Here is a 23,431-nt window from a genome sequence, read left to right on the forward strand (position 1 = left end):
CTACAATTTTCCAATATACTTTTGGTGTACAGTATATACGGTAATTTCTGTATTGATTCCTCAAGTGTTTCTAGAACTCTGCTTAGTATCACAAAAAGTAAACAGATGGATGAAATTGACCCCAAATCTTATTTTGCAGGATTCATAAAGTTGTTTCCAAGTTTAAAACCCTTAACATTGGCCCCGCTATGCGATATGTAGCTACAAAGCTCAAAGCATAGGACAATTTGCCTCTAGTAGGCAGAGATAATATTTTTAAGATGATCCTCCTACCCAAGCTCCTCTATCTGCCCTGTACAGCATTGTCTTTGCTACCTAGCTCCCACTTTTCATCTTCAGGAACCCTCAGGAATTGCAAGAGATACTCTGAAGGCCACGACAGACAGGAATGTCTATAGGGATGGAAAGACTTGTGGGGTATACTATACAGGCAGTCCCCGGGTTACATACAAGATAGGGTCCGGAGGTTTGTTCTTAAGTTGAATTTGTATATTTTATAATTGAAGTTCTAGACAAATTTTTTCTTTTGCCCCTGTGACAATTGGAGTTTCAAAATTTTTGCTGTAATTGGACCAAGAATTATCAATAAAGCTTCATTACAGACACCTTACAGCTGATCATTGCAGTCTGGGACTATAGTAACATCCAGAGAGCTTCATCAGAGGTCAGAGGGGTCTGTCTGTAACTATGGGTTGTCTGTAAGGCGGGTGTCCTTAAGTAGGGGACCGCCTGTACACCTAAAATGGTAGTGACTGTGACGATATAGAACAGAGGGGATGACGCTAGGGCTTGGTCTCCTGTTACCCCCCTGTGGTTCAACCCTTTTCTTCCCAAGTTGTATTCCCTACCAGACTTTGAATTCTGGGCAGAAAAGGGTTTCAATATCTCATTCAGTTGTATTGAATATAAAATCTGATTCTCAAGACTCATGTTTCAACCTCTACAGGTTTTCCTCAGAGAATTATAGTGGTTGCAAAGCGCGCCAGGGTGGAACGCCAAGTAGTATGTGGTCCCAGGAAAATTTACAGCTTTGGTTTATGTTGTGTATGTTCATTGTACTATTTGCATATTATCATGCAGGATCTTAATGGGAATTATGTCTGCTTTACTTTATGATACATAATAACATCTTTGTACTTCTATCTTAACATTAATGGCATTTACTATCCTTGGACAAACTACCTGGCTCATTCCTATTGTCCCTCCTGATATGCATCATTTTATTATTTTGACTTTGCACTGAATAAAGATGAATTTTATTTACCCTTAGGGTGATGTCAGACGTGGCGCTTCGTCTGTTTCCATAGAAACGCCGATGCGATCGGGCCCCTAAGGGTGCAGTCACAAGTCACATTTAAAGGGGTATTACCATCTTGGTATTCACATTTAATTCAATTCATTTTCCATATGTAAACATTTCTTCAATTGAATTTTATGAAAGAAAATGTTCCTGTGTGAAGATAATTTCTCATAAATGTAGCCATGTTGTCTCTTAGAAACCAGATGGCTTCCTCAGATACGACCACGTCACACTCTGGCAGCGGTGGCCAGACATGCGCTATAGAGGCCTGCCGGACCACCAGAATTCAGCAATCATTACCACTGGGCGGCTGTGCGAAATGTAGTAACTCCCAGACATTTTATATACAATAACCTTTTGTTTCTTTGTGCAATCACTCCAGCAGAGGTGGCCGTAACCGAGGAAGCAATCTCGTTTCTAAGGGACCATATCACTACATTTATGAGAAATTATCTTCACAAATGAACATTTTTTTTAATAACATCTAATTGAAGAAATGTTTATATATGGCAGATTAATGAAATTGAGTCTGATTGCCCAGACGAGAATACCCCTTTAATGCATGCATTTCAAACCAGCTGGAGAGAGATTTGCCTAATTAAACAGCCGTTAATGTTAGGGGTCACAAAACTCAAACGTTAAAGTGATGTTAGCGCATGTATTAATGTTGCGTTAACGCATGTGTTTGTTAACACAAAGTGCTAACATTTGCATTTTGCAAATGTTAACAGCTGTTTAATTAGGAAAGCATCTCTTCAGCTGTGCCTGCACCCTAAGACATCTGTTGGGGTTTTCCTCTCAAATCTGAGCTATTTGGTGTTTAAACTTTATATAGAAGAACAAGATTCCCTATTTCAAAAATGAACATTTTATTTTTTTTATGTGAAAACATAGTTTGTCTTTAAATAATGTACCTGTAACGTTGTTACCAATGATAATCTGATGTAGCAATGTGCCAATGGTTGCACCAATTGCTGGCACCACAATGTTATCAGATGTTGGTATTGTATGTACTGTATTAAAGTATACCATTTTTCATTTTTTACCAGGTGGCATAACAAAGCAGGGACCATATTGTACATCCAGCAACCCTTGTTGTTGTTTTTAATGGCAGATAGGTGACAACGCTGATCCACTGCGCCTTTTTGGTACCATAGTAAATGTGCACCTCTTTTGCGTATTGATAGATGTGCCTATCTTTGTCTTTTTGGTGTACTTCAAAACAACAAGGTGTAAAGAAAACACACAAGAAGAAGTCCTTTGCCAATATGTGAATGGGCAGCAGCATCGGTTGGTATATCATAGCCATAGCTGGTGTGACAGTCACTCTCGATCTCCTTATAAGCTATGGGCGCGTCCTTAGGTTTTTCTGTTTTCATTTTGATACTTGTCTAGGAAGATAAAAAAACATGTTATATTCTTTCTTATCAGACTATGGAACCAAACCAACTAATCATAGCTAACAGAAGACACTGCTTTCCCATAGAAACCAATTTCTAGCTTCTAGAACTACTAAAGAAAAGGCAACAACTTTGATAAATGAGACCTACTAGTTGTTAAAGCATAAAACTAGGTTCTCACCTGCTCCACTTCTTTAAAGACACGAAGGAAGTTATTGGCCAGGGCTGCCTCCAATTGTGTCTGTGTCCATCCTCTCCTAAGCAGCTCTGCTACAAGGTGTGGGTACTTGGAAACATCTTCCAATCCGTCTGGTACCCTAAGTTAGTAGGACGGTTTCAGACAGTATATTAATAAATTTCAACTTTAATTGGCTATATCTTTGACTAGATGACACTCAGATTGAAAATATATATTTTGCTGTGAAATCATGTCAAAGCCCTCTAATGTTGTGGCAATGTGGGAATGACACTCCATTAAAGGGGTGTTCCCATTACAGCAAATTAATGTTATTGTTTGTATTATAAAAAGTTATACAATTTTCCATTATACTTTCTGTATCAATTCCTCACGGTTTTCTAGATATCTGCTTGCTGTCATGATATAGAAAGCTTTTATGGTTACTTCCAGTGGACAGATATCTGCCCATGGTCACACAGGTGCACCGCTCGTTATATCACACATTTCTGATTACTCTCTATGATACTAATGAGCCGTGCACCTGTGTGACCATGGTCAGATTTCTGTCCACTGGATGTAACATAGAAGCTTTATATAGCTGTAAGAAATTGATACAGAAAGTGTATTGGAACATTGTATAACTTATTATAATATAAACAATAATTTGCTGTAATGGGAACATCCCTTTAGGGATACCCTTCAGTATGTCCCAAAATCATCATGGCAAAATTATTTGATTGTTTTACCTTGGCATAATAAATATCAGTGCTGTATTTGTAAAATAACTGAAAGAAACCACTCTGGGGCTGGGAACACATAGGACTGAACAACAGACCACATGAACAGCCGGTTTCTTCTGCTGTTTACTGATAATTTAGAGCTGTAGGGGCAGAGTTTGTTCATAGCTGTACTACGACATGCTGTGGATACTAAACCTGTAATGTTCATTATTTTCCATCACCCGTTTTCACGAGGCTGGGTTAACACATTGCTGCCCTGTAGTCATTGTATGAAGTATCAACTAGCATACTTGTGGTTTTCAGTTAAATGTTTACTTAGAGCAGAACGTATGCTTGTCCTTACTGCATGATAATAGAAGACTACTATTAAAAACCTTAGGATAAAATAGTGCATATTAGGGCGGAACCTTATATAAATATGTGTGTGGGCTTCCTGTCCGTCACTTATCCTAACTAATTTAATCTGCACTTTTGGATTTGGTAAGCTAAACCTTTGCTCATTTACAGTACCTAATTTACTTTCATTAAAGGAAATCTACCACCAGAATGAAAGACTGTATGCAAATGAGCCTGAGGGGCTGCAGGCTCCATTAACACCTATGGAGCTTGGAGCCCCTCAGGCTAATTTGCATACAATCCTTCATCCTGGTAATAGATGCACTTTGTACTATAATATACACCTAATTGAACAGTTTAAAGTGCCACCAACGAACAGAAATATACTTTTATATCACTGAAAGTATTCTCTTTCTTACCTGGGCACTCCATCATAATCGCCCCCAAATCCAACAGATTCGTAACCAGCAATTTTTTTAATATGATCGAAATGATCTACAGAAGGAAATAAGCAAATGTTACATATAGAAAGAGAATAATATTATATATATGAAATAATATTTAATTTAGCTTTATTCTATTTATTCGGTTCTCTTTTATGTTTCCTATTTCAAACAAAATAGAGAATTATTTTTTCTTCTGTACAATTATCTATCTGTTAATACGTTACTACTTACTTGCCACATCAGATAGATTAGCAGCTCCTTTGCATGTGACGTAGTCGTTATAGAAGTTCACCATCACCAGGCCCCTTTTTTCCTTCTGTATGGAAAAATAACAGTGCCCAAAGTGTTTTACATTATTTGTAGTCATCTCAAGTTTAACCACTTGGCCATTTTCCACTTCCCAGACATGGTCCATTTTTCAAATCTGACATGTGCATATAACATATCAGGGTGATTTTCATTTATTCGTTTATGAAAAAAAATTGCTGACAATTTGGAAAACTTCTCTATATTCAAAATTCAAATAGTCAACAAAAATAACTTGATAGTTATCATTTCCCCAATGTCTTATGAACTTAGAAGTTTAGGTACAATTTTTTTACATTTTCATAAAAAATGCTAAATCATATTTTTCAGGGACCTGCTCAGTTTTCAAGTCACTTTGAGAGGCCTAGATATTTTTAGAAACTACACCCCCTCAACATATGCAAAACAACTTTTCTGAAGTTGTTCAACCTTTTAATTGTTAGTCTGATACCCACTTGCTCCCGAGTACACGTGGTGTTAAACTGCTGTATGTACACGCACCAGGGCATTGAGGGAAAGCTGCGCCATTCCGCGCACATTTGCATTGTCACTTTTTTAAGGCTATACAATCTGTTTTTTTGCCAATTTGGTCATACAAGGGCTTATTTTTTGTGAGATTAAATGTACTTTACAATAATAATATTATAATTTATTTAAGTTGGCATTTGATGAAATTTTATTAACCCTTGAATGTATGGAAAATCATCAGTTCTGTTTTTTGCATTTTTGGGTAGGCTATTGATCATCCAAAAAAAAGTATTTATTATCTTTATTCTATGGATCACTATGATTACTGTGATACCTCATGCATGTAGTTTTTCATATAATTTAGTAATTTTTAACTGAATAAAGACTAATATAGCCAAAATAGCATTTGTTTTTGTATTGCCCTCTTTTCAGAGGCATAACTTCGAGTTGTTCTTTTCAGTGGTACCATTTTGTGTTACATAACTTTTTTGGATAATTTTTTTATGAAGGGATTTGATGAAAAATGTACATTTCATATTGTGCTTATATTGGGTGTTCATATTGTGCATGCTCAGTGTGTTACAGTTGGATCCTGTCCAGAGGCAGGACCTAACGCTTAGATCGCGTAGCCCCAGGGCACTAGTCCACTGCCATTGAAGGATCAGACCCATGTCTCCCTGGTAAGCAGAGCGGGTGTCCGATTCATATTGGAAGCCCTTAACACGCTGTGGTCATGCGTGACCGCACCGTGTAAGGGGTTAACACCCGCGTTTGGAGGAATCTCCAGCCGTGTGTGTTACAGGCAGGTGTCCGCTGTAATATACAGCAGACACCCACACAGCTGAGAGCCAGTGCAAGAAGCGGGACGTAATAGTACGGAATGGGTCTGGAATTTACCTTGGCCTGTGCAGTACAATTATATCCCATGTCGAGAAGAGGTTAATTCAGATGTACACAAAGGCCTACATGCTATAATAAATTGTTATAGTATAGTAATAGTTCATTAAACATTTTATTATTTATTTGCTGAAAGCTTAACTCCTTATAGACCTAGAAAACACTTCTATTGATAATAACGAAACTAAAGTGGAACTAAACTTTTAAGCCTAATTGCATAAATCAATAGTGCAGGTGATAATGGTAGACATTGTATTATACTTTATAAAAAAATGTTTTTCTCCCTTTTCTCCTTCTTTTATCAGTGTGTAGAAATCGTGACCACAATTATTCATTCATTCATTTAATAGCTCTTTAAGGTTCATAGATTCCTTACCAACAAGATAAATTTGGACCTGCGTAACAAAGTACATTTGAGCAGCTCTAGGAATTGCTCCTATATATTTATAAAATGGGCATAGTGACTCTATTAAAGTGAGACGTGGTGGACCACCTTAAGACCTGAATGGTCAGTTTGGCCATTATTTATATATACCCCATCCTGACTTTCTGCTGTGATTTTGCGATTTTGTGATTTTCCAACTCCTTGATATGGACCATATATATACAGGCAGCCTCCAGGTTACATACAAGATATGCTCTGTAGGTTTCTTCTTAAGTCGAATTTGTATGTAAGTCGGAACTCTATATTTTATAATATTAACCTTAGCCAAATTTTTTTCGGTCCTTAAATAATTGGATTTTAAAACTTTTGGATTGTCATAAGAACCAAGATTAACAATTAAGCTTAATTGCAGACAATATACATAAGTATATTGGTCTATCATTTGTGGAGTTTTATTTTTGTATTAAAGGAAACCTTTTATCTGTTCTCTCACTAATTTTGAGATAATAATCTTTATTTATAAAGAGCCATCAAATTCCGTAGCGCATTACAAATCATATCACTAGTTTTAGAGCAGTTCACAAGAATCCCATCCCAGCTATTTATCTTATTGATACATACATCAATCCTTGAAAAATTAGTCTTGCTTTATCTGCTGCATGTGAGAGACACAAATAAGGCAGCAGCTAGACAAAGTACCTGAGATGAAGTACTAGCTCCCTTCTATTATACAGAGGGCTGTATCATGTACTATTCCCTCAGCACACACTGCCAACAGCTGAATCTCTACTTCTCTTACAAGCTGCAGGGGAAGGGGCAGACAGTGACCTTCTGCTCCTTTTAGCACAATGAATCAGATCATCATATGGGCTGTCAGTCATGGACTTGGAGGAGTGGCTGTGCAGGAGACTGATTATATTCACCTCAGGTCATTTGCTTCCATTTTTATGCAGGCATGGAGAGGGACACTATAGGGATAGGGGCAGTGCTTTCTAATCACAGCTTATAAAAATATATTTAGTTTTGGAGGGTTAATTTGACTAACAGGCTTCCTTTAATGTCTGTCCATTTAAAATAATGAAGTTTAATGGTTATGTTGGTCATTAGTTATCAGCACAACATGTCACAAAAAGCTTGTTTTACAGCATGTAGTAAACTAGTTTTATCACCACATTATTACTGCTAAATGGACATGTTGTATTGTACTGTTGTATTTACTGTTGTATATCTCTCAAGATAAGCAGTTCGCACACAGGCAATAGAAGAGGGAACATTTGGAATCCCACCAAAAGCTCTTCTATTCAGAGACTAGAATCAACAATATTTTAATAGGCACACATCAAAATTTAACACAAAAAAAATCAAATGAACATAGCAACAATAAGAAAAATGTGTTCATAGATGGATAAAACATGCCAAGCCAGAGGCAATATTCACAGGTATATGTTAATATAAAGAAATTTAGGGCCATAGGGATAATGGAGGATATTTATCAGGTAGGATATGTATCACGGTGGTATAGAAGCCCTGAAATAATCGCAAATGCTACCTTATAGCTAGCACTTGTGATCATTTTCCCCAAACAGCCACCTTCACACCAGTGGGGCGCGAAGGGCGGCGGTGCGGCCTGCGGGGAGTGGGTCGGAGCGGGGCGTTATTGTCCCCACACCTGCGCACCTGCTGCAGCCAGCAAATTTTCATATGCTGAGGCCTCTTGTTGTATCGGGCAGTGCAAGAGCCCGTCATACCCCGACGCCCATGCGCCAATGTGTCCCAATGTATCCCCCAATTGTACACAGTGTGTTCAGAAGGGGTCAAATAGCACTTAATACATTGCATTGGTTAGATGCATCTGTCTAGATAGGATGTAAGCTGGTAAAAAGTGACATAAAAGATCTAAACAAAGCATGTGCAGATTCCACTAGGAATTTTGGGGCCCCTGACTGGAAGATTTCTAGTGCCCCCCCAGGGTGGCATCTGCCATGAGGCAAGATGTGCAGTCTGGAGAGGAGAAGAGGGGAGAGGTCCGGTAAAGAGTATAGGGGAGCAGTTCGGTGAGGAGCAGAGGGGAACGGTTCCGTGTGGAGCAGAGGGGAGTGGTCCGGAGAGGATCAGAGGAGAATGGTCCAAAAAGCAGTTGTCAGTGTGATCAGGTATTTGAGCACAGCCTGCCTATCTGCACCCCCAATATACTTGACTAGGGGGTCTCGGGTCAGGACAGGCACCTTCAGTGGGGCAGAGAAAACCACTGCTGCTTTGTTAACCCTTAGAGCATCAGGGCTTCACTGCCTGCTTCTACATTGTTAGATTAGGGGTTGCTCTGGAAGTATATATAGTAGATGTCCCATTTAACTACATCATGGTGGATTAGATTTTTTTGTGGAATGTAACCATGCATTAAGCCGAATCACTTGCCACAGCCAGTGCCGGAAGCACAACTTTAATCAAGTTACTCATAAGTCTGGGAACGGAGAAGCCATCGCCTAAGGGTACTAGCTGTATATATATATATGGGTGGGTATCTGTCTAAGGTTGTAGATACTTTTTAAAGATATTCCTGCAGTGAGAAATGGATCAGGAGTGGGCTGCTCAGGGGGAGGGGGCGACATTGAAATTTTTGCCTCAGGCAGCAAAAAGGCCAGAATCGTCCCTCTACCCCCCCCCCCCCACTCCCCCCAACATCCATTTCCACATTGATACATAACATTGTATACATAATTTTTGTTTTTGACCAAAACATTTTTAAGCCATGACAACCTGGACTCTTTGACAGGACCCAACTCTACTGCATGGGCCCACTCAGCATATAGATAGCCCCTGCACATGCCCACTCAGTATATAGATAGCCCCAGCTCGTGCCCACCCAGTATATAGATAGCCCCAATATGACATCATATTGTTGCTGTGCTGAATAATCCCCAAATGATCTCCCACTCCCTTTTAGTTTTACCTACATATTCAAGGACACATATACACATGGCCTTTTAAATGACTCCTTGTGTAAGAGTTAAATAAGTCCCTCATAATGTATGTCACACCAGTTACATTGCTATGTAAAGTTTTTTGGTGACTTGTATGTAGGGACAATCAATACAGTCTTAGCTGCATCTAAAACAACCCAATGGTTTCTGGTTCAACCAGCTACCCTTAGGTTTCAGGGGTATTGAGCATCCACACTTGAAGGTAATGAGTGGCCAAGTCGTATAGTATATATTATATTGCATGGTTGCCCTTCATTCTGTCTTTCCGTATTTGTGCTTTCATACAGCTCAGTTTGCCTGTGATGCATGATGAAAAGACCTTTTCAGGGTTACCCCTATGCTTGAAGCTTACTTTCAAGTCATCGGCTTGAGTTTTGTGTTCCTTGTCCGTGCTATCATTTCTCCTTACTCTGAGGTATTGACCTTTATGGATATTTTTCCAAAGAGAGAGAGGGTGGTGGCTCTCCCAACAGAACAGGGAGTTTATAGCAGTGGGTTTACGGTAAATCATGGTCTGAAACATATCACTGCTAGTTTTTGTATGTAGGACATCTAGAGATGGGTCATTTGTTCTTATCAATCTGATATGTGCATTTTAAGTCTATATGGTTTGCATTAAGGCAAACCCCTCTCCATAGTATAAAGATGTAACTATGTATTGTAGGAGTAAATTCTCAAATAATATTGTGGTTTCCCACCAGCCCAGGAGCAAGTTTGCACATGTGGGGGCACTAGGGCTCCCCTTCGCAGTGCCCATGAGCTTACCTTCAGTAAGAAATAAGGCAAGAGTCACTTTTTGCAGGTATTAGGGCAGATAGCCCCCCTATGTCTGGTTAATGCTGCTTTGGCATGTATCACCTGCATGGTCATCACAGATATGATCCCATACTACCTGAACACCTCCGGGCACAGCAGTAATCCTGGCAAGACCAATCATTTCCTTACTGTTGGCAGGGTGGATCAGACAGCTGTGAATAATGCTTCTGGCTTGGTGTTTTATCCTTTTATGAACACAGTTTTGTAATTGTTGTATTGTTTCCTGGGTGTAATTGTAATTTTTATGTATACCTATATAAAATATTGTTGATTTTAGTGTCACCGAGGTTGGTAATTATTGATTTTAAGTTGGGGGCCTGGAGAACCATCCTCAAAGTCTTTCCCCAAAGTCTTTATCCTGCATCACTTATTCAGCTTGACATTTATGTAAAACTTCTGCCTTTCTTACCACAGTTCTGAGAACATCGTCCGGCACATTCCTGGCATGTTTGCACAATTCGTAGGCAGATGAATGACTGAAAATGACAGGGGCCTGCGAGACTTGTAGTGTATCCTTCATGGTCTTCACTGAAACGTGTGCTAAATCTACAATCATTCCAAGACGATTCATTTCCAAGATGACATTCTGTGTTAAGAAAATAAGTCCAAATAATTTGCCAGGCATGGTTCATCTAATAAACCCAAAAAATTACAAGTTACATAAACTTTTTCACCTGCATCTGTTCATAGGATACAAATATTTTCACTCAAGTCTGGTCTGTACCCCAAAGTTGTAACTGTTATAAAATTACAACTGGTCCTTTAAACCCATAGCTGTCAATGTATGCTAAGAGTTGTAGTGCTGTAATAGCAACTGCAAACTAGTGGGCTAAAAGATAAATCTGAATCCAGAAACCTTTCATATATATGCAATCTTCTTGCAACTACTTGATCTTCTAGTTATTATATATTAGTCTAATGGGTACCACATATTTATTCTGAAATAGCAACTGGAAGTGCTTCAAATTTCTAAAGAAGGTCCCATCCCAATTCTTATATTGTGGCTGCTGTGAATGGAAATATGGCTGCATATCTGTGAATTTGAAGGAAACTCTCAACATTCACTTGCAGCCTGCGGTGGCGTACCTATTCTTGGACACAGGAGTAAAACTTAGGCCTCATGCGCATGGCCATGCATGCAAAACGGGCCACAAATGGAGGAAAGTCTGCACCTATTTTGCACAGGTAGACATAGGAATAAGTGGCCACTTGACTTAGTCACACTGCTGTGAGAAAAGGTACATATACCTTGCCTCAACGTACCATGACCATGTACATTAGACTTATATGGGGGGCCATGAGCTAGCCATAATTTGTGTGGCTATCTCACAGCCCTAAATATGGTTCTGTGCATGTAGCCTAATGAATGTGAAACATTTTCAAACGCTGTATGAATTATAAGCAATGTAGTACCAGTAGCAATGCAAATTGCTACAAATGCAAACTCTTCCAAAACCAATATGATAAATCTCCCTCATAAACCTACAATCACTCTACATCGGTATTGTCTGCTGCTGGACCTTTGGGACCCTGTTGTATTACAGGTTCACTATTGTTTTAAAAACCTTGTTCTGGTAAATACAAGCAATATGACTTTTAAAATCCATTCTTACCTTTCCAAACTCAGACAAGCCGTTGCTTTTAGCTGGATCTGATCCTGTATCTACCAGCCAGTTATCTACCCTGGTAGAAACCAATGATTATACATTGTATTAAAGCACAGACTTTGTAACAACATCTAAGAGCTTTAAGCTACAACTCTAGACAAGTGGACATTTGTCTACAATATTATGTCAATATAATTTTTTATCATCAGTGATACATTATATGATGGATGATTTTTATTCCTCTTGGCGAAATATGCAAATACATTTTCCAGGATGTGATAAGGAAAACAATGCCCTTTTAGCTACCTTGTAAAGCAGCCCACTTAACATCAAGCATGACTTTCAGGAAGCCTAATGACTAAGGTCAAAACCATGCCACCTACAGTTGGGAATCTATTCCTTCTGGAATAGTTAGATATACTTGTTTGGCTTAATCCTGCATCATGTCATTAGGCTTCCTGAGAGTCTTCTTGATGTTAAAGGGGTTGCCTTACAAGGTAGCTAAAGAGGCATTGTTTCCTTACCTCATACTGGAAAAGTTATTTGCATATGTCCCAGGATCCCCTAGTGGAGCATCAATGGCTATAAGTTTCCACACGTCTACGAAGCAGCCTTAATTAGTAAAGTCTCTGTAAGGCGAACTCTTACTTCCCGACTTGCTTCCTCCTGACATTTTCCATGTTAGCAGAATATTGTAAACAAGGACTCATGGCTTATATTTTATTTCACAATATAAAAACATATTAAAGAATTTTAATTGTTGTTACTCTTCTTACCATGGTACATTACAGCTGTGTGTCAAGGTCATATATCGTACACCTAGATTGTAAAAGGTCCGCAGTACTCCCAAACTGCTGTCAATGGAGTGTCCACCCTCCACACCAATCAAACTGGCCACTTTTTTATCCCGAAAAGCTTCAGCGATCCCTATGTGAGGAATTTAAGATATATAAACATGACAATATAAGGTCCAATATATACAATATGGGGGCCAATATACATTGTGGAAGGCTATAAATTATACAGCGTGACATTTACATGTAAATTCTAGGAAAGAATTATAACTATGGGGGCACAAAAAGGAAGCATTATTACTATTGGGGGCAGAGTTATTGATAGGGCACAAGGGACAGATGCTGCTATAGAGAATTCAGTATAAATGCCAAAAGGTTTGTGCCCTGGATGTTTTATGACCCTAGGAATTGCCCTTCTAAAGGTCATGGATCTATTTCCCCAATGGAAAGCTTAAACAGATACTGCAGAAGAGAACAGACTAGGTTTTTGTAAAACCCTGTACCTTTATGTTTCTCACCAATATATACAGCTGCCAATTTTCAAATACGGCAATATCACATATTTTGCTACAGAACACACATACATGTACCAGCTCCCCTACTTTACTTATATCCTGACAGCTCCCATTATTCCAACATTATTCTTCTGTCCTCACCTTCTACACTGTTTGCACACAGGAATTCATCTGGATATTTTTCACACATTCGATGGACAACATCTATTTGCTCCAAGGTTCTCTTAACAGCATCTTTTCCTTGAGTGTCACAGGGAACATAGGCTGCCCAGAACTATGTAAGAAAGATAGTCAGGGAGAAGTTCAATGCAACCCAAATAGACATGATTGCAGAAAATCCTAAATTATAGTCACTTAGTGTAAGCAATGCTACTTAAGCTATAGAGTAATCACAGCTCAGCTCTGATAATAACTGTCGCTTAGCTGCAATGCATAAGTGATATCTAAGGAATGTCGGAATATATTGCCACCCCACTAGAGGTTCAGATTGCAGCCCTGTGGGACCCCCATTCTTTACACTGGGACTAGTAAACTGTAAGATTGCTAGGTAACTGGTTAATCAATAGGCTAGATGTTGGCAAAGTAATGAAATATTCTGTTACTGAATAATGTCTCGATGATGTCGTGTATAAATGTTTTTAGATCACATTAAGGACCATGATCGTACAAATAGGAGAAAAATAAGTAACATTATATACAGTATTTATGAATATGTTGTTTCACTTCGGATGTCTACGCACTCACCTGTGCCCCAACTCTTCCCTCTACAAGTTTGGGAATATTGGTGTGGGTATCATTTAGAGTATAAAGATCCACCTGACCCAACTGGTTATTGAATTTACTTAGTAGCTGCCAGGGCAGATCATTGTGCCTGTAGAGAGAATAGGTTGGGGGGGGGGGGGTTATTATCAATGGGTGGTCATTTACTAGACACTAACTTATTTTTAAAATTAAAGTCCCGCTTAAGTTGGTTTTCAGGTCGATCTTATTGTAAACATATATCTGTGTATTTTACCTATGGTTTAAAGGGGTTGGGCCCTTTTAATAATTGTTCTTTATCAGAAATGTTCATGAGTTAAGCAATGATACAAGGAAGGAAATCAGTCGACCAGTAGCACCATCACAAAGGAAATTAAGTATAACAAAGGTCTTATTAAAATCAATGGACTAAAAATGTCCAAAAATGCTGGGTTCTAGATCCAAGTTTGGGAAACATTATCATTGGTTATCTGAGAAACCAGTTGGCCCATTGTGACCCTGTAGCACAAGAACCCATAAACAATATAAAAAGAGCCATCCATGTTCATAGCTGTACCTTTTTCAAACCACTATATATAATTTATTGGGTTTAGTGCCCAAGTGTAATGAAAACCTATTGCTATGCAGATATATAGCTCAACACCACAACTACAATTCAACCTCATAAACTACTGTACATTACTATCTTATTATAAATATTTACATCTAGATGTACACTTTAGGTTATTTTTCCAGTTATGACTGTGATGTTGTCTTTTAACATAGTGCTAATTCATTGTTACCAGTAACATGAAGGGCGAAACTTACCCATCAATGACAGGAGTGTTGTTCATTATCCTCAGGGCATCTGTCCAGTTTGAGCTAACCATTGTTACAAGCTCACAGAGTATTAGAGGTAATAACCACAGTAGTGACATGCTGTGTTTGGCGGCCATAGTATCTTTTTCAGGTGTCTTCTTGGATACAGATGTTAATGTCTCCAGGATGTTATCTAGTTCATTTTGTTAGTTCATACACCTGGTAAATGATTTGAACATAGTGTTACCATTGCATTTATATGTCCCATGCAGGTAGGGATTAATAATTAACAGATACAATGAGTTCGAAGAGCCAATTCTCTATTTGTTAGTAATGACATAAACTAACAAAGTTGGACCTCTGTTCCGGCAGGGTTGACTTATTAAATTGAATATTTTAACCACCTAAGGTGGTCAATAAGACATGTATCCGGACATGATAAAGAATATGAAACTGTGCTCGACTGATTGAAAACACAGATACTCATGGTGTGAGATTTCATTTAAGGTCAACGTCACCACTAATGTGCAAAGTAATATTTAGTAATGCAGGTAAAGTATAAGACTATTAGTCCGCTGAAGTGTATTCCTGAAATGAACTTACAGTACTAAATATTACTTTGCACACTTGTGGTGACGTTGACCAACACAATTTAAAATAAATAAATAAAATAAATATCACACCATGAGTATCTGTGTTTTTAATCACTAAGTCAAGCACAGGTTTATATCTACACAAACAGTTTAATGTTGAATACAATTAAAAGTAATGTCTTAATCATGTCCCAACATGGGTCTTGTTGACCACCTTAGGGGGTTTAAATATTCAATTTAGTTATGACAAGCAACCATATATAGGTAAACAAAAAACTAAATTATGGGAGAGAAAACCTGTGGATCCCTATAAGGAAGCATTCATATCAGCAGGTCAATAAGGGAAGATGGATAATCTTTGATTTGTGGACTTCCAAACCCAGAAGATAAGATTTAATTGACCATAATATTCATGGATCAACAGAGTACTATAATGAATATAATGTAGTTAATCTTCTACAATGATCACTGTTGCTTAGGTGACTCATTTTGATATGTCATGTGCATTGGCATGCCCCGTTTATTAGCCAGAGCAAAAATGCCTAAATGGACATTATGTTGATAGTCCATTAATTTCAAATGAGGAGTTACACCTCAAAACTATGTATTGTCCTAAAGTTAATCTTTGCTTCCCTCAATAAAGATGCAAGGGTTAGAACGTTGTAAGGATACCATTAGACCCCATACAGGCAGCGGGTTCTAACAGTTGGGGGTGATGAGAAATGGTTATAACAGGAAATGCCCTTAGTGAGACATTAGTTCAGTGAAGGTTGTGCAGTTTAGTGTGTGGCTTGCAGATTTAAAGGAAATCTACCATTAGTTTATAGCTGTATTCACCCTTAAAATGAACCTGTATAGTTGTATTCACCCTTAAAATGAACCGGTATAGTTGTATTCACCCTGAAATGAACCTGTCACCAGATATTCACTTATAAAGCTATTGACATGGTTCCCATAGCACTATACTAACTCTTGCCCACACTGTTTTAGCTATAAAATACTGTAAAAGATAGTACTATAAAAGCTAATCACAAATTTGCATAACACTATACTAACTCTTGCCCACACTGTCCTGTCCTATAAAATGCATAGTTCCTATCCAGAGAAACTGAACTTTGTAAACCTACACTACAGGCATGTTCCTCACCCCTCTCCCTTTGGCAGACGTCATCCTCTGCTCTGCTCTGCACTGATAAAGGGAGGGGCATGAAGGACATACTGGAGACTCATTGCCTCACATGAATAAGACACTTACAGTGTGGGCAAGAGTTAGCAAAGTGCTATTGGAACCTGTGATTAGGTTTATTAGTGAATATGAGACAAGTTCCCTTTAATGCAGCTGGGTAGGTACCAGAAGGGTGATTGCAGCTATATGTTTGTTACAAGCTGTGCTCCAGTAGTTTGTAGTGTATGTAAATGTAGTGGAAGTGCTCTAGGGGAGTCAACAAACCCCTCCAACCTGGAGGGATTTTGGTGATGCCCTTAGAGACATTCCACTTCTTTTACATAAAGATTAAAGTACATTTTAACCAAACTACAGGAGCCTAGTACAGGATTGTATTGTATTGTAAGTGTATGTGTCCCCATCTGTATAAATGTGTAACGGTCAAGTAAATTGACGGTTCTTCTTTGTGTCCTAGTCTTTTTCCGTTAACATTAAAGGGAACCTGTCAGGCAAAATAACCGCCCTAAACTAAATATATTTTCATAAACTGCCATCAGAAAGCATTGCCTCTATCCCTTCATTGTCCCTCTAAGCAATGAGGCCCTAAAGCTGTATGCAAATGACCTGTGAAATGTCCAATGAGTCATTAGCATATTCAAGCTGTCCGGCTTATTCATGAGTGGGAGGCACAGCCACACCCCCAGTGCATGACTGACAGCTTGTATAATGATGTGAGGCTGTATAACGGTAGTCTTCCTGGTGCTGGCGCCCCCTGCAGCCTGTGTGTATTTATAGGAGAGATACAACAGCTCCAGACAGCCATGTTATAGCAGAACATGTCAGGTACTTGTGTAGCTGATGTCTGTGTCTCTCACATGTGTTATTAGGAGGGAGAGCATGTCAGCAGATAAAGCCCAGACACTAGCAATGCTTTACTATACATTACACACAGACATGAGGGGTGGGGGTAACAGGGGTGACATCACTGCCTCTGACCATGTGACCAGCCTCATTAACATAATAAAGAATAGATGATTTTGCAATGATTAATGTATGAATTGACTAGATTAAGGCTGGGATTCGCCCTCATTGGCCAACTTGGTCATGGCATTCTGGGAAGAACAGTTCATTTATGTCCCCACTAATCCTTTTTTTACTTCCATGCGCTGGTACAGCAGATACATCGACGATCTCCTGATTATATGGGACGCCGATGTGTCGGCGTTTTTTGAATACATCAATAATAATGCCGTGAACCTCAGATTTACATCCAGTGTGGATCCAAAGCACATGGTCTTCCTGAATCTGTCTTTGAACATTTCCGATGATAATAAAATTGTTTCTTCTACTTATCGGAAAAAGACAGCTGGAAATACCATCTTGCATGCGAGCAGCTCGCACCCTAGGCACACGATCAAAACCATCCCAGTTGGGGAGATGACTAGAGCTAGAAGAAACTGTACTGAAAACACAAGTTACAACCATGAAATCCATCAAATACAACGTAGATTGACAGATAGAAAATATCCACAGTGGATGTTGAGGAGAGCAAAGGGTATTGTCGCTGACAAGGAGCGTGAGTACATGCTCAGGAGAAAAGAGAAACCCCCAAATAAGGATATGTCAAATGATGTCCCTGTTGTCTACAATTTTAAGACCAGTTTCACCAAATTAGACAGATAATACATAAGCATATACCGATTTTGTTTGAGGACAGGACTCAAACAAAGGTTGCAAAGTGGTTGCCAGAAGAACCAAAACCATAGGCAATCATGTTTCCTCTAGTCTATTTAGATCAAGGGAGAAATCGTATCCCTGCAAGACTTGCAACTATGTGTCACCTACCAAGTACTTCTTTAATTCTGAGGGGGACCACAGGTTTACTATAAACAACTATGTAAATTGCAACAGCGATCATGTAGTGTACCTAGTTGTAGTGTACCTACGTCGGATGTACCACTCGCAAATTTAAGCAGAGATTTTTAGAACATCTAAGAGATATAAACAATTGGTACAAATTAAGCATTATGCAACAAAGTGAAAAGAAGAAGAGTTTATCTGGGGTAGCGCGACACTTTATTGAGGGACACCAAGGAAAAATAGCATCCTTATACGGGGTGGCAATAGAACAGATAAAGCCCTTGGTGAGAGGTGGAGACAGAACCAGGGTTCTAATGGATCGTGAGGCTTATTGGATCTTTTGTCTTGACACAAGGTTTCCAAAGGGTCTGAATCATGAACATGAAATTATGTTTCATTACTAGTTTTTATCTGAGATACTGTTATGTCTTTTTCCCCTAACATCTCTTGTTCCAATTACCTTTTCTTTCTCTTAACTAGAATTAACTATGAGTGCATTTAGGTCTAGTTACGATCAGGTGTATATTTATAAGAAAAACTAGGCGTATAGTGTTGCAGGAGAGGATATACTATGTAGCATCCTATGCACTTATTTGTTAGATGGATACAATCTGTCCTTCTTAAATATATTGCATGTACAAGCCAACCGGAACACCAAACCCTGGACTGGAATATCTGTTTTGTTGAAACATGATAATATAGTGACTATCACTATCGGATACACATATAATGCAAAAAGTTGATTGAACTTACCTATCACCATGTAGGAGATGTTTTCTTGAATTTCTGTTTTAATATTTCCATTATATCTTTTAATTGTGGTTATATTTTGTACCTGTAATATGCTGGCAATTGCGTTCCGAGATTCGGTCCGTTTTCCTGCAACAACCTAGTCACGTGACGGAGGTGGGGCAGGGGAGCGGCTCTTATTCCAACACACACAATGGAAGTTTAGCCATGACTAAGGGTGCATTGTGCACCAGAAACGCGTAGGCTTATGTGACCTTACTCGCACTTGCGAGGATTATGCTTGCCACTTTTTTAATGGAATTAACCAGTATAAAGAGCTCTTCAATGGAAGACAAATATTTTATAATCAGCACTGTTGCGGAGTCTCCTGTTTTCTTTGGATCTAAGGCTGGGATAGATCCTTGTGAGCTGCTCCAACAGGTCGTAGTGACAGGACTAGTGACACAGACCTGATGACAGGTGTCCTTTAAGAGCACCGCAATTCCTTTATTTATATAGCACATACAGATTACACAGCGCTGCACAGAGGGGTCCCTGTCCCCAATGGGGCTCAATATCTAATCAACCTGCCAGTACGTTTTGGAGTGTGGGCGGAAACGCAAACACAGAGAGAACATACAAACTCTTTGCAGATGTTGTCCCTGGGACTTGAACCAAAGTTCCCAGTGCAGCAAGGCTGTAATGCAAAACACTAAGCCACTGTGACCGTACTGCCCCCATTCAGGGGGGTGGGCCATCGGACGATCCGACTGATTCGGACTAAGCGCTTATGTGCATTGGTGAAGGAGATGGTGAACTCCGGCCCACCAGAGCGGGGAAGCAACACATGCAGGATATCGGGTGCATGATCTACTTTAATCACAGCAGAGTTCATGCTCGTCAGACATTCCGGATTGGGGATTGCGCAGGGAATGGGTAAATAAATGTGCTCCAGAGTGTGTTACACAATTCTGACAAGGCTCGGTAATGGCGCATAGTCCCACTGTGCATTGGAACACCCCTCAATGTGCAGAGTGCAGCCGCGACACTTTTCATGCATGCACGTTTGCACGTTCTTTTCAGTGTAGAGTTAGACAAAATCTGGCAAAAATGCTTTCATTTATGTAGCCCATGCTGTTATGATGTCAATATTTTTCAGCATTTAAAAGGAACTATCACAGAAGCCCCTTCTGGCTCCGTCATCTGCTATTTAAAGGAAACCTACCATTTAGAATGGCAGGGGTAAGCTGTAAGTACCGAGCACCAGCTCAGGGTGAGCTGGTGCCGGTACTTACTTTCGTTAGTGTTATAAACTGCGGTATCGCGGTTTTAACACTTTTTAAACTTTAGAGCAGGAGAGGCTTCGGCGCTGCGTGCGCACGATCGTGCGCGCGCCTACATAGGAAATAGCGGAGATGTTGCGCGCGCACGGTCACGCGCAGCGCCGAAGCCTCTTCTGCTCTAAAGTTTAAAAAGTGTTAAAACCGCGATACCGCGGTTTATAACACTAACGAAAGTAAGTACCGGCACCAGCTCACCCTGAGCTGGTGCTCGGTACTTACAGCTTACCCCTGCCATTCTAAATGGTAGGTTTCCTTTAAGCATAAATTTGTTCAGCGTTACTGCCACCTCCCTTTCCCAGCCCTTCCCTTCTGTAATGTAGATAGGCTACCCTGATGTCCGCTTTCATATTTTAAAAGACAATGTTTTCCAAAATTAGGTCATTAAAAGATAAAGGAAGAATAGATCCTGTTTCAAGGGACATGCAGCAGTATGTGTGTGCTTGGGGTACATTACTGCATCTATGTGATTAATTTCCTGTAACTTTAAATTGACAATTGAGTTCTAGTTGAGAAGTTAAGTAATAGTTCTGGAGGCTGTGATCCATCTTCCTCATATGCCACCTGGCACAACAAACCTGTCAGAACTTTGGCTGTAGCTAGGTGTGTGAGCAGGTCCCCATGGTGAATTTTAGAATTGATGCCTGCAGACATTCGTTATCTTGCCTGGATTTATGGTGTTGCAGACTGGGATTGTTATGCTCTGCATAATAGAAGCAGAGCAGTACAATGAAGAGCCTTCATTTTGACACTGCCACAAAACTAGGGCATCAGAATTCACAAAGGGGGTTAGCTGAAGTTTGTGATATATCATGCAGCTTATACTGGGCTTATGGTATGTGTGTATATATATATATATATCTGGAAAAAATGTTGATATTTGAAAGATACATGGGGACACAATGGGGCACATTTACTAAGGGCTTTGCACCAGTTTTCTGTTGGACTTTGCACGTTCTTTCTAGTGTAAACTGCTTGCACAGGTATTTAAGAAGTGTCGCACGCGACTGTTTTGTGGCACAGCTGTACTAGGCACCAAGCAACACAAATTAGGGGGCGTTCAGGTACTCAGTCAGTGCCAGATTTAACATGCACATTATATATAACCCAAATAAGTTATGTCCTATGAAGGAGTACGGGTAGCTTCCCCCCAATCTAACTTACAACACCCTAAAAAGTAGGGGAACTTACAAAATATATATATTTTTTAAATTTCTTCTTTTTATTTCATCAGCAATAAAACATACGTTCAACAATTTATTTCAACTTTAAAATGATCCCAAAAGTAAATTGGGGCTCAGGCAACCCAGCTGTAGCAAGTCAGTAGTACATTACATTACAGTATCATATATTGGCATTCCCATTGTTTAAATGAACTTTTCTTTCCATAATAAGGATTCAGTTTTAATTACCTTGCTGCTGTGGCTGCCGTGCGCCCCTCGCCCCGACGCGCGTTTCACCTATTGCTTCCTCAGGAGGCGTCTGTCGCACGCCCTATGTTGAAGGTGCACCACAAAAAAGTTGGTGAACTCCAGTGCAGGGAACCGCCAAATTCATGATTTCTGGCGCACGTTCTTAATGAATATGGCGCACCAATCATTACACACAGGCACAAAACTTTTAGTGCAGTTTCCCACATTCTTAGTAAAGCTGCCCCAATATGTTATACTGTTAAGAAAAGGTCACAGTTGAAACCATATTACCTCATGGGCTCCATGGGCCATATATACATTTGTAAGGACACAACCTAAATGTCTTATACTGTAAAACTGATCTCCTTTATTGGGGTAATTAAGCCATTCTAGTACAAGGGTTGTGTAGCTGTTACCATAGATACATGGGCACACAATATGATAACTTGATAAGAACTGGTTGACCCTGCACTGCATTTTCTATGAATGACTTTAGATCTCATTCTGCACTTCACTTATCATTCTTTCTATTTCCTTAGAGAAGATACATAAGCCTTCATAAATTTTAGATCAGTGAGGAAGATTGACTAATGTAATGTTAGACTAGACAGTCTTAAACTTCTCTAGATTTATCATAGTGGCCAAGCTGAATTCTTTATTTGGTGGATGTTTCTTTAACAAAGTCAACCTTTGTCAGTACGTAAAAAAACTTTTACCACTGTTTTAAATATACTGCATGGTATTGCATAGAAGTACTTCATGGTCAAACACCAATTTCCCTTCTGTGAGTGTTTGCCCCCCCCTCCCTCCATCGGCCCCATTGCCACATTGATACATAACGAAATGAAATGTCCACCCCCAGATGTCCCCGTTTAATGAAATGTCCAGCCAAATGCCCCTTTAAATGAAATGTCCTGCCAGATGCCCCTCTTTAATGAAATGTGACTAATGTTCCCAGAGATTTTAAGAGGTCCCAAGATACTGCGTTAAGGACATTAATACCCTTAAGATTAGCAAGGAGATTAATTTACAGCATATGAGGGGCATTCAGGGATAACCTTTGTATTTTCCATTACATTGTCAGCAATCTATGAGAAAACAGAAAATACTCACACTTGCACGGTCCTCAGTAGACTTGGCTTGGGCGTTCTGTTACCATCTATCAACTCCTTGAGTAGAAAGAGTCCTCGCTGTTTTGTTTGGTTGATCGAATGGCTTGTACTTTCTTTATTGTTGATGTATTTAATACCTGGATTTCATGGGAAATTATTTCCAAGTGTATTGGCCAATCGTGGAAATGATCTAATTAGTACAAAATAAAGGGTGATAATTTATGCTAAGCCAATCTCTTCTCAACTGTCACTCCCATGTCCACTATGTCACCTAATCACCGTCTCCACCTGATGATTAGTCAAGAACAGAATACACATACCCATAAGGAAATTAAGAGTGAATTGTGAAATGGCCTTTATTGTATTCTGCATTCATTGAGGAAAAAGGTTAACCCTTTCTGTGGCTTTATAGTCAGTGTGCACTTTGGTCAACTTGACACTTGATGAAAATGCTTCAGTGTCCCTTCTTTACCAGTTTTAGCAGTTCTATATTT

General features: G+C 39.4%; 1 protein-coding gene across 2 annotated transcripts; it reads right to left on the reverse strand.

The window, feature by feature from the left end:
* Positions 1-2,152: 2,152 nt before the first annotated feature.
* On the reverse strand, positions 2,153-23,039 carry DPEP1 (dipeptidase 1). Of its 2 annotated transcripts, none has more exons than XM_072117432.1 (11): positions 22,939-23,039; positions 14,736-14,945; positions 13,914-14,040; positions 13,311-13,443; positions 12,637-12,787; positions 11,867-11,936; positions 10,663-10,839; positions 4,632-4,716; positions 4,374-4,449; positions 2,882-3,017; positions 2,153-2,691 (listed from the first exon to the last, which is right to left on the reverse strand). In XM_072117432.1, the coding sequence occupies exons 2-11, from the start codon at positions 14,861-14,863 to the stop codon at positions 2,518-2,520; spliced, it is 1,257 nt and encodes a 418-aa protein (XP_071973533.1). In that variant the 5' UTR covers positions 14,864-14,945; positions 22,939-23,039; the 3' UTR covers positions 2,153-2,517. The 2 variants fall into 2 exon arrangements, with proteins under 2 accessions (XP_071973533.1, XP_071973535.1); XM_072117434.1 differs by lacking the exon at positions 22,939-23,039 and adding an exon at positions 19,098-19,211.
* Positions 23,040-23,431: the final 392 nt, after the last annotated feature.

This window comes from Engystomops pustulosus, chromosome 7 (genome assembly GCF_040894005.1).
Source record: "Engystomops pustulosus chromosome 7, aEngPut4.maternal, whole genome shotgun sequence".
Classification (NCBI taxonomy): Eukaryota; Metazoa; Chordata; class Amphibia; order Anura; family Leptodactylidae; genus Engystomops; species Engystomops pustulosus.

Coding starts and splice junctions, on each gene's coding strand:
- DPEP1 (XM_072117432.1), bottom strand. CDS start 14,863: ATGGCCGCCAAACACAGCATGTCACTACTGTGGTTATTACCTCTAATA. Junction 14,041..14,735: donor AACACTCCTGTCATTGATGG/GTAAGTTTCGCC, acceptor TTCTCTCTACAG/GCACAATGATCTGCCCTGGC. Junction 13,444..13,913: donor AGGGAAGAGTTGGGGCACAG/GTGAGTGCGTAG, acceptor TTTCTTACATAG/TTCTGGGCAGCCTATGTTCC.